The sequence below is a fragment of the Heteronotia binoei genome, chromosome 16 (genome assembly GCF_032191835.1).
Source record: "Heteronotia binoei isolate CCM8104 ecotype False Entrance Well chromosome 16, APGP_CSIRO_Hbin_v1, whole genome shotgun sequence".
Taxonomy (NCBI): domain Eukaryota; kingdom Metazoa; phylum Chordata; class Lepidosauria; order Squamata; family Gekkonidae; genus Heteronotia; species Heteronotia binoei.
Genome location: NC_083238.1, coordinates 48,994,978 through 49,009,948, shown reverse-complemented (window position 1 = coordinate 49,009,948; position 14,971 = coordinate 48,994,978). Strand labels below are relative to the sequence as shown.

Genomic DNA, 14,971 nt, shown 5'->3' with positions numbered 1-14,971 from the left:
GGTGCTTTTGGTTTTTTAAAAATCCAGTTCAGTTGAAACTAACCACTGTCCAGGTTTATTTGGTTTTTTAAAGGGGGAAAGGAAAAGAACCTCTTCCACTTCCTCTGGGCTTTCTAAGAGTGTGAAAAATGGTGGGAGGAGGGAAAACCAGAAGATCTCTTGAGGGCCTGAAACTTGGCAGTGGGGATATACAAATCACTCAAAGCAGCCTGTGCAGAATGAGTTCAGCCTGGGCCAGTGTGAGCCATAGGGAACAAGAGAACAGAAGGAGAGAAGCAACAGGGAACAGACCCCCCCCCCCCCCCCCCGATTTATTAGTGATGATCTTGGAGAGATGCACCTGTTTTTTGCAGAACTTTGATGTCTCAGCATAAAGGTTTTTGGCTTAAACACTATAAGGTGGTGAGATGCAGCAGTGGACTTAGAAATGAGCTATACATCTTCTCAGGGGTGGAATTCTAGCAGGAGCTCCTTTGCATATTAGGCCACACACCCCTGATGTAGCCAATCCTCCGAGAGCTTACAAAAAAGAGCTTTGTAAACTCTTGGAGGATTGGCTACATCTGGGAGGTGTGGCCTGATATGCAAAGGAGCTCCTGCTAGAATTCCGGAGGTGGTAGGATTTTGTCTTCTGCGAGGATCACTTGCCCTTTGTAGCGAGTCAAAAGGGCTTGCCTCTGTGCAGGAGTTGCTAAGAAAATACCAGGGCCCTGCATTGACTGTGTGTTTGTGCAAGTGAACCAGAGCTTTTCTTCTTGGGGGATGGAAGCAGGACCCCCAGAAAAGCTGCCACTGGAAGTTGTGTCTCTGCTGTGGCATTTTTAGTCTGTTTTTCTTGAGCTTCCTTATTGAATGCAGCCAGAGTCTGATCTGCAGTGAGAAAGGTGTTTCTCTGCCCCCTAGTGGCTAAAGGGCATCCTTGCAGAACTTTCCAACAAAACAAGCAGCCAGATTCAAACCTGCGTTTAGCATGTTTATCGCATTGATTTTTTTTAAATGAATATTGCTTCTTGGACACAAGTCACCACTCAGTCAATATGCTTTTAAACAGGTGCTTCACAAGCCACCAGAAGCTCTCAGACAAGAGATCTCTCCAACTTCAATGTCAAAGTTGCAATGTTATCTGGATACACTTTATGCTGAATAGCAGGGGTGGCCAAACTTGATTAACATAAGAGCCACAAAGAATAAACATCAGATGTTTGAGACTGGGAGGGAGGGAGGGAGGAAGGAGGGAAGGGGCTTCCTCGGGAGGTTAAACAGAGGCCATCTGACAGCAACGAGGATCCTGTGAATTTAAAAAAGGTAAAGGTAGTCCCCTGTGCAAGCACCAGTCGTTTCCAACTCTGGGGTGACGTTGCTTTCACAACGTTTTCACAGCAGACTTTTTACAGAGTGGTTTGCCATTGCCTTCCCCAGTCATCTACACTTCCCCCCCCAGCAAGCTGGGGACTCATTTTACCGACCTCGGAAGAATGGAAGGCTGAGTCGACCTGGAGCTGGCTACCTGAACCAGCTTTCACTGGGATAGAACTCAGGTCATAAGCAGAGAGTTTAGATCACAGTACTGCAGCTTTACCACTCTGCGCCATGGGGCAGATAAATCCTGTGACTTTAGGGGCAGGTATTTGTGAGTTTCCTGCATTGTGCGGGGGGCTGGACTAGATGATCCTGGAGTCCCCTTCCAACTCTATGGTTCAAGGAAGGAAGAGAAAGGAAGGAAGGAAAATAGATGGGGGAGGAAGGGAGAGGTGGAAAGAAAGTAACTGTGAATGCATTCTCCAGGCCGCCAGCTGGCTTGGCTTGGAGAAGTTATTTGAAGAGAGAAGTGCCTTTTGCAAGCTGACAAGCTGGTGGGGGATTGAGAGCCACACATTATGTGTGAAAGAGCCACAGTTTGGCCACCCCTGCTTTATAGACTAGGGAACATTTAAAGATATCTTCCAAGTGTAGGGAAAGCTATTTTTAAAAAAATAAATCAGGAGAAAGGAAGTGTTGTGCATGTTAGCATTTGTAGTAAAGTGAAGTGCTGATGTTCAGGCATCATAAGAGGATGAAAATGGTTCAGTTAGAGGACGTCTTATATTTTAATAGCCAAAGTCAAGATATCTATAGATGGTTAAATCCGGTGACTGGAGCAGTGAACGGACAAGGCAGATCTTTCTGTAATTGTTCAGGTTTGCAAAAAGGGCCCTAGGCTTGCAGAAAAATAAAGGGGGGGGGGGTTCTTTAAGCAACAAATTCCCTCAGTGGCTGTTACTAGACAACCACAGTATTCCAGACTGGGCTCTTTCAGTAAAAGGTGCGAGGGGAGGGCTTTTCCAGGCCTATTTTGGCCTTTAAGGGAGGACTCGTGTCCAGGCCTGAGCCTAGCGTTGCCAGCTCCAGGTTGGGAAATTCTTAGAGAATTTGTGGTGGAGTCTGAGGAGAGCAGGGATTGGAGCATGAAGAGGCCTCAGCAGGATATAATGCCATAAAGTCCACCTTCCAAAGCAGCTATTTCCTCCAGGTGAACTAAGGTTGCCAACCTCCAGTTGGGGACTGGAGATCACCCAGAATTACAGCTGACCTCCAGATGACAGAGATCAATTCCCCTGGAGAAAATGGTTGCTTTGAAGGGTGAACTTTATGGCATTATACCCTGCTGAGGTGTTTTCCTCCCTAAATCTCATCCTCTCAAAGCTCCACCCCCAAAACTCCAGGGATTTCCCAACCTCGATCTGGCAACTCTTAGGAGAACTGGTCTCTATAGTTGGGAGATCTGTTTTGATCCCAGGAGATCTCCATCCCCCACCTGGAAGCTGACAACCCTGGAAGGAGAGAAGGAAGCAGGAAAAGGGGAGAGATTATGGCAGCTTTCAGGAAAGGAAAGAGGAAATAATGGGAGAAGGGAAGGGAGATGCCCCCTGCAAGTCCGTTCTCTGTTTTATGGTCCACGACTGTTTTGAAGATAAAATGGAGGCGGAAGAGGGGAGAACAATGTCATAAGCTGCTTCGGGTTCTCCATCAGGCAGAAAGGCAGAAAACACGTACCACAAATATATAGCCAGGGCAAAATTTTGTTTTAAAAGCAGCAAGGAGATCTTGCTGAGTTTTGTTCCTCACACTCAAGTTAGTTACATTTGTACTGTAAAACAAAGTTCATACTTTTGAGTCCAGTGGCACCTTAAAGACCAATAAAGTTTTATTCAAGGTATAAGTCAGGAGTGTCAAACATGTGACCCATGGGCAGAATCAGGCCCCCAGAGGGCTCCTATCAGGTTCCCCGGCAACTGGCTCTTGTCTGCTTCCTTCTCCTTCTCTCTTACTTTCTTCTGCATCTCAAAGTCCTTTGCAAGGCTTCCTCAATCGCACAGGAGCCACAGAGCAAAACCTCAGTTTTTTCCATTGGCTGAGGCTCCTCCCCCTCCTGGTCCCTGGGGAAGGAAGGAAAGAGCCAGAGCTTCTTTAGCCCAGTTCCCTGGATCCCATGAGAGAAATACAGAGAAAGCACCTTTAAGATCAACAAGTGCTAATGTTTTAAGCATGTTTTAAGATTTGGTTTTTTAAAAAAACTTTTAGTCCTGTTTGTCTGTGTCCTTTAAAAGTTTATATCTCTGCCACCTAATCTTAAATAGGCACACACATGGCCCGGCCTGACATGGCCTAACCCAACAAGGTCCCATTTATGTCAGATCTGGTCCTCATAACAAATGAGTTTGACACCCCTGGTAAGTGTTGGTGTGCATCAGTCCACACTAGAGATATGATTGTGTGGTACTGCCGTCTGGTGACTTAACTGGGAATTTCTCCTCCTGTCCCGTTTCCCCACCTTTCTGTGCAACAGCATAATATTCTGAACTGTCTAGCCAAGTCCCACTCTGGTGCCAGTACATACTTCTCTGGAGCCTTATCCTGAACCTGGGTGGAGTGAGAAGATGAAGCCGTTTCATCTCTTCTTGCTGTGTATTCTTTCTGTGTTCTTTCTTCTCTGCCTTCCTTCCTGAATAAGTGTGTATATGAACATGGCAGACGTCAAAATGTGGGAATTTTTGGAATTCACGCCTCACGTGCGACTCATCCACCAACTGTCTTTTTAAAAGGAATCCTTCTTTGAACTTGGCTAAGCAAAGTGATTACTCTTTCCGGGCCTTGCAGCAGGCTCCAGTCCAAGGGAGGAGCTATGAGTCTACACCTGTCTAATTGCAGGAATGCCACGGGGTCAAATACTCCCCCATGGATCCCTGCACCTCTGTAGTGAAGTCCTGAATACTAAGAACAAGGCTGTGTGTCTGTTCTATGCTTCAAAAATAATCTGTCCTCTGGCAACCCACAATGTATGGCTTATGTAATTATGCAAAATAATCCAGTTTGCATAATTGTACTGTTGCCGCATGCAAGATCCGAGGTTCCTTTGGTCTGGGATTTTGGCCTGCTTGTCATGTTTAAATTCCACACCACCTGCTCCCCCCAATTCAGACAGCTTGTGGGGTGGTTGGGGGGGGGGGGAGGGAGAAAGAGCTGCTAGCTACATTGGAAGGAGATTTTCTTCAGCCAAAGCAGAGATCTCTCCAGTGAATGTGCAGCAGATATCTATTCTGTCTTCCCTTGGCAACGTGAGCACATGAGGGAATTTTGTGGACTGCCAATTACCAGCCAGAGCTGTGGTTTCAATCAAATCTTTTGTTCCAGCAGAGAGAGAAAAGGGCCAAAAGGGTTCTGTGTTTGAACGAAAATGGATTTTTAAAAAGGGCATGCTGTTTCTCACCTGGATTTGAAATTCTGTGTGGGGGTGAGCGGCATTTCTCTCCAGGTGAAAGCAGCCGATGAGGGAGAAACGATTTCTTTTTCATCAACCTGGCAAAGGGAATGGAGGAGGGTGGGGTTTTTTTTTCATTTTCAAAACACAATTATTTCAAAACATAATGTACAGCTAGTACAACAACAACAATAATACATTACAATCTGTAGCAAGGGTGGCCAAACTGTGACTCAGGAGCCACATGTGGCTCTTTCACACATATTGTGTGGCTCTTGAAGCCCCCACTGCCCCGTTGTCCTGCTTAGAGAAGGCATTTCTCTCTTTAAATCATTCCGCCAAGCCAGTTGGTGGCTTGGAGAATGCATTTAAAGTTGTTTTCTTTCTACGTCTCCCTCCCTCTCCCATTTATTTGCCTGCCTGCCTTACGGCTCTCAAACATTTGAAATTCATATCTTGTGGCTTTCAAACATCTGACATCCATATCTTGCAGCTCTCAAAACATCTGACATTTATTCTACATGGCTCTTACATTAAGCAAGTTTGGCCACCCCTGTTCTGTAGCATACCACTTCCTAGTATAAATATACTAAAAGGAAAAGGTCGTCCCCTCAGGTTGTGAGCAGAGAGTTCAGACTGAAGTACTGCAGCTTTACCACTCTGCACCACGGGGCTCTTCATAAATATACTAGAATAAATATACTAGAAGAGTACAAATGATTAAACTAAAAAAATTTGGTATAAAATTCAAAATCAAATTAGGAATTAGCACAAACAACAATAATGGTAGTAGTAAAAATTAATGAGATAGTAAGGAAAAGTGAAGATAATTAAGGATAGAAAGAACATTGTAAATATTTGAATTCTATTAGTGTAGAGCTAAAAAAGAAAAAAAAAGGCATACTGTTCGCTGTTTTGACTGATTGATGTTAGTTGGAGCCTATTAATAAAAGGAGACGATTTATTAGTTCCAACAATACACTGTGCCTAATAGCCACTTAAGAACATAAGAGAAGCCATGTTGGATCAGATCAATGGCCCATCCAGTCCAACACTCTGTGTCACACAGTGACCAAAAAACCCCAAGTGCCATCAGGAGGTCCACCAGTGGGGCCAGGACACCAGAAGCCCTCCCACTGTTGCCCCTCCCAAGCACCAAGAATACAGAGCATCATTGCCCCAGACAGAGTTCCAAAATTTTCTTCAAAAATGAGGATGTACCTATTCCAATAGAGGAGTTGAGGGGGAACTGCTGGGCCAATCAGCTCCTAGGAAACTGAGGCTGGTTCAGGTGAGAAGGATGTAGAAGTGAGAGAAGAGTTTCAGGGACCACCTGTGGGAATGGCTGCTATATAAATATGGGGAAGTCTCCTTTGGTGTTGGGGCACGTGTTGACCTTGTCTTACCCCAGCCAGTGGCGAGTAAAGAAGCCCGCAGAACCAGTGAGGAGCTGGGAGGCTTCCATTTTGTTCAGGGGAAGGAGCTCCATCACCCCTTCCCATGGCTCCGGGCTGTGTTGTATGCAGGGCTCTTTTCCTAGCAGGAGCTCCTCTGCATATTAGGCCATGCCCCCCCTGATGTAGCCAATCCTCCTGGAGCTTACAGTAGGCCCTGTACTAAGAGCCCTCTAAGCTCTTGGAGGATTGGCTATATCGGGGCGGGGGGGTGGCCTAATATGCAGAGGAGCTCCTGCTAGAAATAAGAGTCCTGCTTGTATGTGCCAAGAAGGCTTCTGGGAGTGAGAAGGACACTGGGCTGGATCCAGACCAGTGTTCCCTCTAAGCTGAGTTCGTGTGAGCTAGCTCACAGGTTTTTTAAGCCTCTGGCTCACACAGTTTTTGTTAGCTCAGGAAAAATGGCCCCAGAGCACACTAATTGATGCAGTAGCTCACAACTTTAATGTCAATAGTTCATAAAGTAGAATTTTTGCTCACAAGACTCCACAGCTTAGAGGGAGTATTGATCCAAACTACACCCTTCTACTTATGCCAGGCATTTCTGTCAGTAGAACAGAACGTTCTGCCTTCCCTTCCCTCTGGAGCCCATTGATCACCCCAAAATGCCACTCTGGGGGGAATGGGGAACCCTTAGGAACAGCATGAGAGGTGAACTTGGGAGGTCGCTAGCAGGAAGAAAGAATTGGTGGAAATGACCCTGCATATTCTGTTAGCGGAAGAATTAATCTGCATCCCATCCACTAAATTTTAAAGCAGAGTGTCACCCCAATATTTACTATATTTACTCAGATGCAAATCTAGGGGTCCCCCCCCCGATCGGCCCTCAAAGAAAGGGAGGGGATCACTTTAAAGAATCATATATAAGTCACCGTTATGTCCAGTAACAAAAATCTTTTTCAGTATAACATTTGGGGTGGGGATTCCATCTTCCTTTCAAGTGAATATGGTATATTTTAAATGAGTGCTTGGATTTATTTATTTTTGCCATGTGTTAGTCTTTGCAGAGAGCCCCACGGTGCAGAGTGGTAAAGCTGCAGTACTGCAATCCTAAGCTCTGTTCACGACCTGAGTTCGATCCCTGGTCGAAGCTGGGTTTTCAGGTAGCCGGCTCGAGGTTGTCTCAGCCTTCCATCCTTCCGAGATTGGTAAAATGAGTACCCAGCTTGCTGGGGGTAAAGTGTAAATGACTGGGGAAGGCAATAGCAAACCACCCCGTAAAAGTTGCCCTGAAAATGTTGTGAAAACAACATCACGACTGGAAATGACTGGTGTTTGCACAGGGGACTACCTTTTTTTTTTTTAGTCTTTGCAAGGAGCTGAGAGCTGTGAAACGCATTTCCACATTTTCTGCCCAACCAGTGGGAATCTTGGTATATTCAGGCCCTGTTCACACAGCATGTTGAGTCCGTGTTAAACTGACCTGGTTCTGTTCCGAATATCCTTGTTCCGGATATTATCAATCAGACTGCCATACTGCAGTTCTAATCACTCCGCGGTGAAACCATCTTCTGCCGTCCAGACAACGGCACCATGCAGTTTTTTCTCCACTTCTATGCGTGTCATGCACATGTGCCCATTGTGTGCATATGCACATGCACATAGATTAAAACATTATGTGGTTATGCAGTTATGCTCATACTGCTAAGTAGTAAAACAAAATGGCGACCGTAAACCGGATGTCTGATGCTCCTTTTGCTCCGGGACAGCCTTCAGACATCCGGAAGTTGGTCGAGAACTATCCAGACGGGGAAACTACGAGGTGAAACCGGAGAACTCAAAAAACACCACAAAGGAGCAGGTAACAAAATACTCTGGTTTTGAGAAGGATTGGGGGGGGGGGGCTACTACGAGTTAATACCAGGAGGCAGATGTCGCTGTCTCATCAGCCATTTTTGATCCGGTATGAAACATCAGCAACAACTGATTATACTTTGCGTCTGAACAGCCCCTCAGGGTGTTTTATTCTGGGTATAAGCTTTTGTTGGTTGGTCTTAAACAGGGGTGTCGAACTCATTTGTTATGAGAGCAAGATCTGACATAAATGAGACCTTGTCGGGCTGTGTCGTAAAATGTAATGCCAGGTAGCTGAGATTTAAACTTTATAGAGGACACAGACAAACACAAAGATTTTTAAAAACTCAAAATAAAACATGCTTAAAACATAAGCACTCATTGGTCTTAAAAATCTCTCCCATGGACTTAGATTCTAAATGGGAAAAAGCTCTCTGCTTTTTGTATGTTATGTTTTAGGCCTGACTGAATGCTAACTGTGTGTTTTCTGCTTTGTTTTCTATCCATATATTTTAAGCCTTCTAAAGGAGTCTTTTTTAAGTCAAAAGGAGAAACTGAAATGTACTAAGTTTATCTAGCTGCTTTGTTTTCTATCCATTTGAAGCCTTCTGTCTAAAGGAACTGTATGAGCAACTGTATTAACGTAATCTCTTGCTTTGCCTTTCTAACTATGTCTCAAGCCTTCTGTCTAAAGGAGTCTAATAAACTGTTTGCTTTGCTAAACATGGAGTCTAAGAAAGTTTATCTATGAGGTCTTAAAACTTATTAGTGAGTACGTATTAGCCTTCTGATAACTGCAGGTTGTTTTGGTAACTGCAGGTTTTGGGGTTTTCTGTTGTTGGGGGTACAAAAGAAATCCCCCAACACTGATGATCCTGAAGCAGGGAAAGGGTCCCCTGCCCCGACCTGGGAATTGGCAACCCTAATTCAAGAGGCTTATTTCTCTGTCCCTTCTCCAGGTATCCTGGCCGATGCCTTCCAGGCTCTGAACTTCGAAGTGCTTTGTTACTCGTTCCTGGACGTGAAGTCCCTGCCACTTGAATTGTGCGAAGTGGCAAGACTGAAGCAGCACAAGGACTACGACTGCTTTGTCTGCATTGTGGTGAGTCGAGGCAGCCAGGAGGACATCTTCTGCATCGACCGCCACTTGCCCGGCTACCCTCTGGAGAAGTTGAAGAGGTTCTTCACCGGAGACAAGTGCACGGCCCTCTTAGGGAAACCGAAGCTCTTCTTTATCCAGAACTACGTCGAGTCAAGACATCGGCAAGAGCACAGCAGCTTAGTGGAGGCAGACGGAGACCTCGGGTCTGCTATCCCCCAGGTAGCGGACATTCTCTGGAGCCAGAGCACGGTGGACGCGTCGGCCTTAGAGAGATCGCCCAGTTCATCCTCCTATTATCTGTCCACACTTGCCGAGCTCTTGCTTGAGACACGCAAAAGGTAGATGGCTTCTTTAATAGTTTTTTTAAAACACACATTGTTCTCAGAAAGGATGTTGCAGAGCTGGAAAAAGTACAGAAGAGGGCAACCAAAATGATTATAGAACAGGGGTGTCGAACTCATTTGTTATGAGGGCTGGATCTGACAAATGAGAGCATGTTGGGCTGGGCCACGGGTGTACCTATATAAGATTAGGTAACGGAGATATAAATTTTATAAAGAACGCAGACAAACACAAATATATTTATATATTAAACTTAAAACATGCTTAAAGTTTAAAAACTTAAAACCTGCTTAAAACATTAGTACTCATTGGTCTTAAATATACTTTTTTTGTATTTCTCCCATGGGACCCAGGGAACTGGGCAAAGGAACATTAGCACTCATTAGTCTTAAATATACTTTCTTTGTATTTCTCCCATGGGACCCAGGGAACTGGGCAAAGGAAGCTCTGGCTCTTTCCTTCCTTCCCCAGGGGACTGGGAGGAGGAGCCTCAGCCAATAGAAGGAAGAGAGGCTTGGCTCAGTAGCTCTGCTGTGCAATTGAGAGTGGCTGGCAAAACAAACTATCCCTCCCCGCCTTCCTCCCCAAGGGAGAAGCCTCAGCCAATGGAGAAAATAGAGGCTTTGCTCTGTAGCTCCTGTGCAAGCCTTGCAAAGCAAGCTGTTATGCAGAAGGAAGAAAGATATTGGGAGAAGGAAGCCGACAACAGCCAGTTGCTCAGGGGCCTGATAGGAGCCCTCCAGGGGCCTGATTCGGCCCCCGAACTGCATGTTTGACACCCCTGTTATTAGAAGTTGGAGCATCTCCTCTATAAGGAAAGGCTGAAGAGTCTGGGACTTTTTGGTTTAGAGAAGAGACGACTAAGGGGGGACATGATAGAGGTTTGCCTTAAAAACAAGTCTAGTTTGCCACCAAGTGGTACAAAGCACTAAAAGAGCTAGAATTTCTGGGTGCCGGACAATCTTTGGATCTCTTGGCTATATATTACACACAATGCCATGCAATAAGTATTACTTTTATGTATGTTGCTAATCCATGGCACAGAGTGGTAAAGCTGCAGTACTGCAATCCTAAGCTCTGCTCACGACCTGAGTTTGATCCTGGCGGAAGCTGGGTTTAGGTAGCCAGCTCGAGGTTGACTCAGCCTTCCATCCTTCCGAGGTGGGTAAAATGAGTACCCAGCTTGCTGGAGGGAAAGTGTAGATGACTGGGGAAGGCAATGGCAACCACCCTGTAAAAAGTCTGCCATGAAAACGTGAAAGCAAAGTCACCCCAGAATCGGAAACAACTGGTACTTGCACAGGGGACGACCTTTACCTTTCTAACTTTTTTTTAATCCGCTAGCCACCTTGATGGCCTTGATGAGGGCAGAAAGGCAGGGCTATAAATAAATATGTGGAACACCAAAGGCAGGTCTTCTCTGGCCTCTTCCACAAGCAGAAGAATATTCCAGTTGTACATCACCCTTTATAGGAGGAGGGGAGGAGTTTGGATTTATACTCCACCCTTCTCTCAGAATCTCAGAGCAGTTTAAAGTCTCCTTTTCCCACCCTCTCCCTAGAACAGACACCCTGTGAGGTAAGTGGGGCTGAGAATGCTCTGAGAGGACAGCTCTGCGGTGACTGACCCAAGGTCACACCAGCAGGTAGAGGAGTGGGGGCTCAAACTCAGTTCTCCCAGGTTAGAGTCTGCGCTCTAAACCACTATACCAGGAGGGGCCAGGTGTGTCTTGGGAGCCACATGTGGCTCTTCCACACACATTATGTGGCTCTCCAAACCCCACACTGCCCCATCAGCCAACTTGGAAAAGGCATTTCTCTCTGGCAGCTTGAAGAATGCAGTTAAAGTTGGTTTATTTCCACCTCTCCCTCCATCCCCTCTTTGTCTGTCTGTCTCTCTGTATGTCTGTCTGTCTCTCTCTGTCTCTCTCTCTCTTTCTCTCTTTCTTTTCTTCCTTCCTTGCAGCTTCCAAACATCTGACATTCATGTCTTGCAACTCTCAAACATCTGACGTTTATTCTATGTGGCTTTTATGTTAAGCAAGTTTGGCCACCCCTGCACTATACCAAACTGGAGGTTAACAGCATAGCTTTGCACATTGAGGGGTCTCAAGTTTTGCCCCCTACTTGCCGGTTGCCACACAGAGATGCTGTGGCCAAAGGCTTCCCCTTTTCCAGTTCTGGGATGAAAAGATCTTTACGGATTCAAGGTTTTCTCTTTTCCCTTAGCTGAGAACCAGAAACTCTCTGCATCAGTGATCTAACCAGCTGGATCTTTAGCAGTTCAGCATTGCCCTGTTTAGTACCACAGAAAATGCAAAGAGCCAGGGCTTTTCTTGTTTCAGGATCTCTTTTGCATATTAGGCCACACCCCACTGATGTAATCATTCCTCCTGGAGCTTACAGTAGGTCCTGTACTAAGAGCCTTGTAAGCTCTTGGAGGATTGGCTACATCAGTGGGGTGTGGCGTAATTTGCCAAGGAGTTCCTGCTACAAAAAAAGCCCTCCAAAGAGCAACAAGAGGCTTTCAGCCTCAGATCATTAACTCCTTGAACGCTGGGTGTATTTACTTGGATGGAAGTTCAGTAGCAATCCATGAGTTGGAAGCATCTCTGAATGAATCAGCATTGAATGAGAAGCTCATTTTTGGTGGTGGATAGTCAGACTGCCGAATTATGGCAGCTGCCCTCTTGGGGGTTTCGGGGCAAGAGATGAAAAGAGGTGATTTGTTTGTTTCCTCTCGCTGCTCAGTGATACCCTGGGCTTCCTTGGAGGTCTGCCAAAGGCTAACCAAAGGCAACCTTGCTTAGCGTCTGAGATCTGAAAAGACCAGGCTAGCCAGTTTGCTGTAGTGGTTAAGTGTGCAGACTTATCTGGGAGAACTGGGTTTGATTCCCCGCTCCTCCACTTGCACCTGCTGGAATGGCCTTGGGTCAGCCATAGTTCTGGCAGAGGTTGTCCTTGAAAGGGCAGCTGCTGTGAGAGCCCTCTCAGCCCCACCCACCTACAGGGTGTCTGTTGTGGGGGAAGAACATATAGGAGATTGTGACTGCTCTGAGACTCTGAGTGTAATGGTTAAGTGTGCAGACTCTTATCTGGGAGAACCGGGTTTGATTCCCTGCTCCTCCACTTGCACCTGCTGGAATAGCCTTGGCTCAGTCATAGCTCTGGCAGAGGTTGTCCTTGAAAGGGCAGCTGCTGTGAGAGCCCTCTCAGCCCCACCCACCTCACAGGGTGTCTGTTGTGGGGGGAGGAGACATGGTATGATGAAGTGTTTGCTCCAACGTTAAAGAGCAGTTCACTTCTGACTGCCTTAACTGTGGGAGCTAGAGAAAAACTCCATTTTACACATTTGGATGTCTGTGTGGCATACCTAAATGCTAATTTGGAGCACCAAATTTATTTAAAGAAACCAGAAGGTATTCCTGGTACTGGAAAGGGATACTGGCATCTTAATAAGAGCTTGTATGGTCTAAAGCAAAGTGGTCATCAATGGTCAAAATGCCTAGTGGGTACACTTAAACAGCTTGTCTATTAATTCCTGTGTTTGCCTGTCCCTCTCCTTCAGCTCTTCTGCTGCGTGCAAAATTCTCTAACAAGCCCCACCCACCTCACGGGGTGTCTGTTGTGGGGGAGGAAGCTGTTATGTAGCTGTAGAAAACTGTCACTTTTTTCATACTCTCTCCTCCCTGTTTCTTACAGGAAGTTGTCTCTGACAGAGCTTCTTCTGGAGCTGAATGACAGAGTTTACGAGAGGAACAACGATCACCCTACGGAACAGTACTCGCTCCTGTTGAAACACACCTTGAGGAAAAAGCTCTTCTTTTCACAAAGCTAGAGTTTAAAAAAGCCAAAACACACACACACAAATACCAACCTGCTCAGTTGTAAAAGCATAAACGACAGGCTTTCACACTCAGGGTCAAACACAGGTGGGTTGTTCAAGTGCTTATTTTGCATCCATTCAAACCAGATCGATACACACCTTCAAGATAAACTAGCGTAGATAAGTATGTAACTTTCTGCCTGGTAGTTCAAGAGGGAGACTGAGTGCAGCCTTACAATGTTAGAGGTTTTGTGTGAGCCCATGAGATGCAGTTAGCAGAGACGAGACACTTTATAAGCCTTTTGACCACGGAGAGCCCATGGGAAAGAAGGTCATAGCCCTGTGTGAATGCCAAAGGAAAAGACATGTAAGTTGTGGAATAAAAACACATATTTCCTGGCCTGCCTTTGAGAGACAACATCTCAACCTGAGTGTTCTTGTACACCATAATCAGACTGGTGCTGAGATTTCCTGGGATGTATTCATCAGGGACAAATTACTTCCTTGGGTATTTCCTTTTCTCCTGTATCCAGGCTGTTCTGCATTCACTGATTATTGAAGAGCTGAAAGCAAGGTGCAATAGCACAACAACAACAATAGCGCAACTCCAGTTAGCATCTACCCACGTAAAGGGATCCAGCCCATAGCTAGGAGGATACTCTGCTATAAGAATCCTGCTACGATGCTCCAGTACTAAACTTAGGCTGCATAAAAATGCAAATGAAATTCATGTGGGTGGCTGGGAAAGCAACTGGGGTTATGTTTATTCTTAGAAGGGAGGAAGGAGACTGGAGTTTTAAGCCACCGTTTGATTGGTATTCATCTGGTCACAGTAAAGGACTAAATCGGGATGTGTTTTGTGTTTGTAATTGGTGTTGGAATGGCAGTAATTCTGTAATGTTGAGTTTAAATGAACTTCGCCACACTGATATTAATATATTTATTTATTTTGGTAAAGCTGGGCACAATTTCATCAGATGCTTTGTATTTTTAGAGTAATTTGTGTACGGTGTTCTCATGTGCTCTTTTTTATCCCTCCATCATCTTTATAAACCTTTGCGTGCCCCTGTCTTTTCAAAAAAATTCCATGTCTTGGATCAGTCTCCAAGAAGTTCAGTTCTTCTAAGTAACTGCCCCAGTACTACATAACCCGGGCAGATGATAACCAGATCAAAATTACTAATATTTTAATCCGTTAACATTTTCACTATTTTGCATGCCAATTCACTGCTTGCTCTCTATATGTACTTCATTGCATCCCATTTCATTATCTTACAAAGTGTGCTTGACACATGAATGCTCATAAAACTTTGTTGGTCTTAAAGGTGCCATTGGACACTGGGCCTTTTTGGTTTGAATACTGTTTACCGTACAGGAATGCTTTTTCCATATGGTACTTTGAAGTGGTATCTAGCCATCTTTCTTTCTTTAAAAAGAAAGAAAAGTTGAAAACCAGACCATCCCTATCCAGAGTAACCACTACAATAACAGCAATGTGGGATTTTAAATCCCTGAAAAATTGAATGACATTCATGTATGGCTTAAAACTCTGCATTTCCTCATTGGGCTGTATCAACAGAAGTACAGTGTCCAGATCACGTGATGTGATGGTATCGCTTTACTCTGCTCTGGTAAGACCTCACCTGGAGTATTGTGTTCAGTTTTGGGCACCACATTTTAAGAAGGATATAGACAAGCTGGAACGGGTCCAGAGGA

The 14,971-nt window shown here is 45.3% G+C and overlaps 1 protein-coding gene across 1 annotated transcript in view; it reads left to right on the top strand.

Annotated features, from left to right (window-relative positions):
- Positions 1-14,233, top strand: part of CFLAR (CASP8 and FADD like apoptosis regulator) — a 41,923-nt gene extending 27,690 nt beyond the window's left edge. Inside the window, exons 9-10 of the mRNA XM_060257109.1 lie at positions 8,946-9,426; positions 13,132-14,233. Of these exons, the coding sequence (XP_060113092.1) occupies positions 8,946-9,426; positions 13,132-13,267 (617 nt within the window). The 3' untranslated portion in view covers positions 13,268-14,233. The remainder of the gene's footprint in view (positions 1-8,945; positions 9,427-13,131) is intronic.
- Positions 14,234-14,971: the final 738 nt, after the last annotated feature.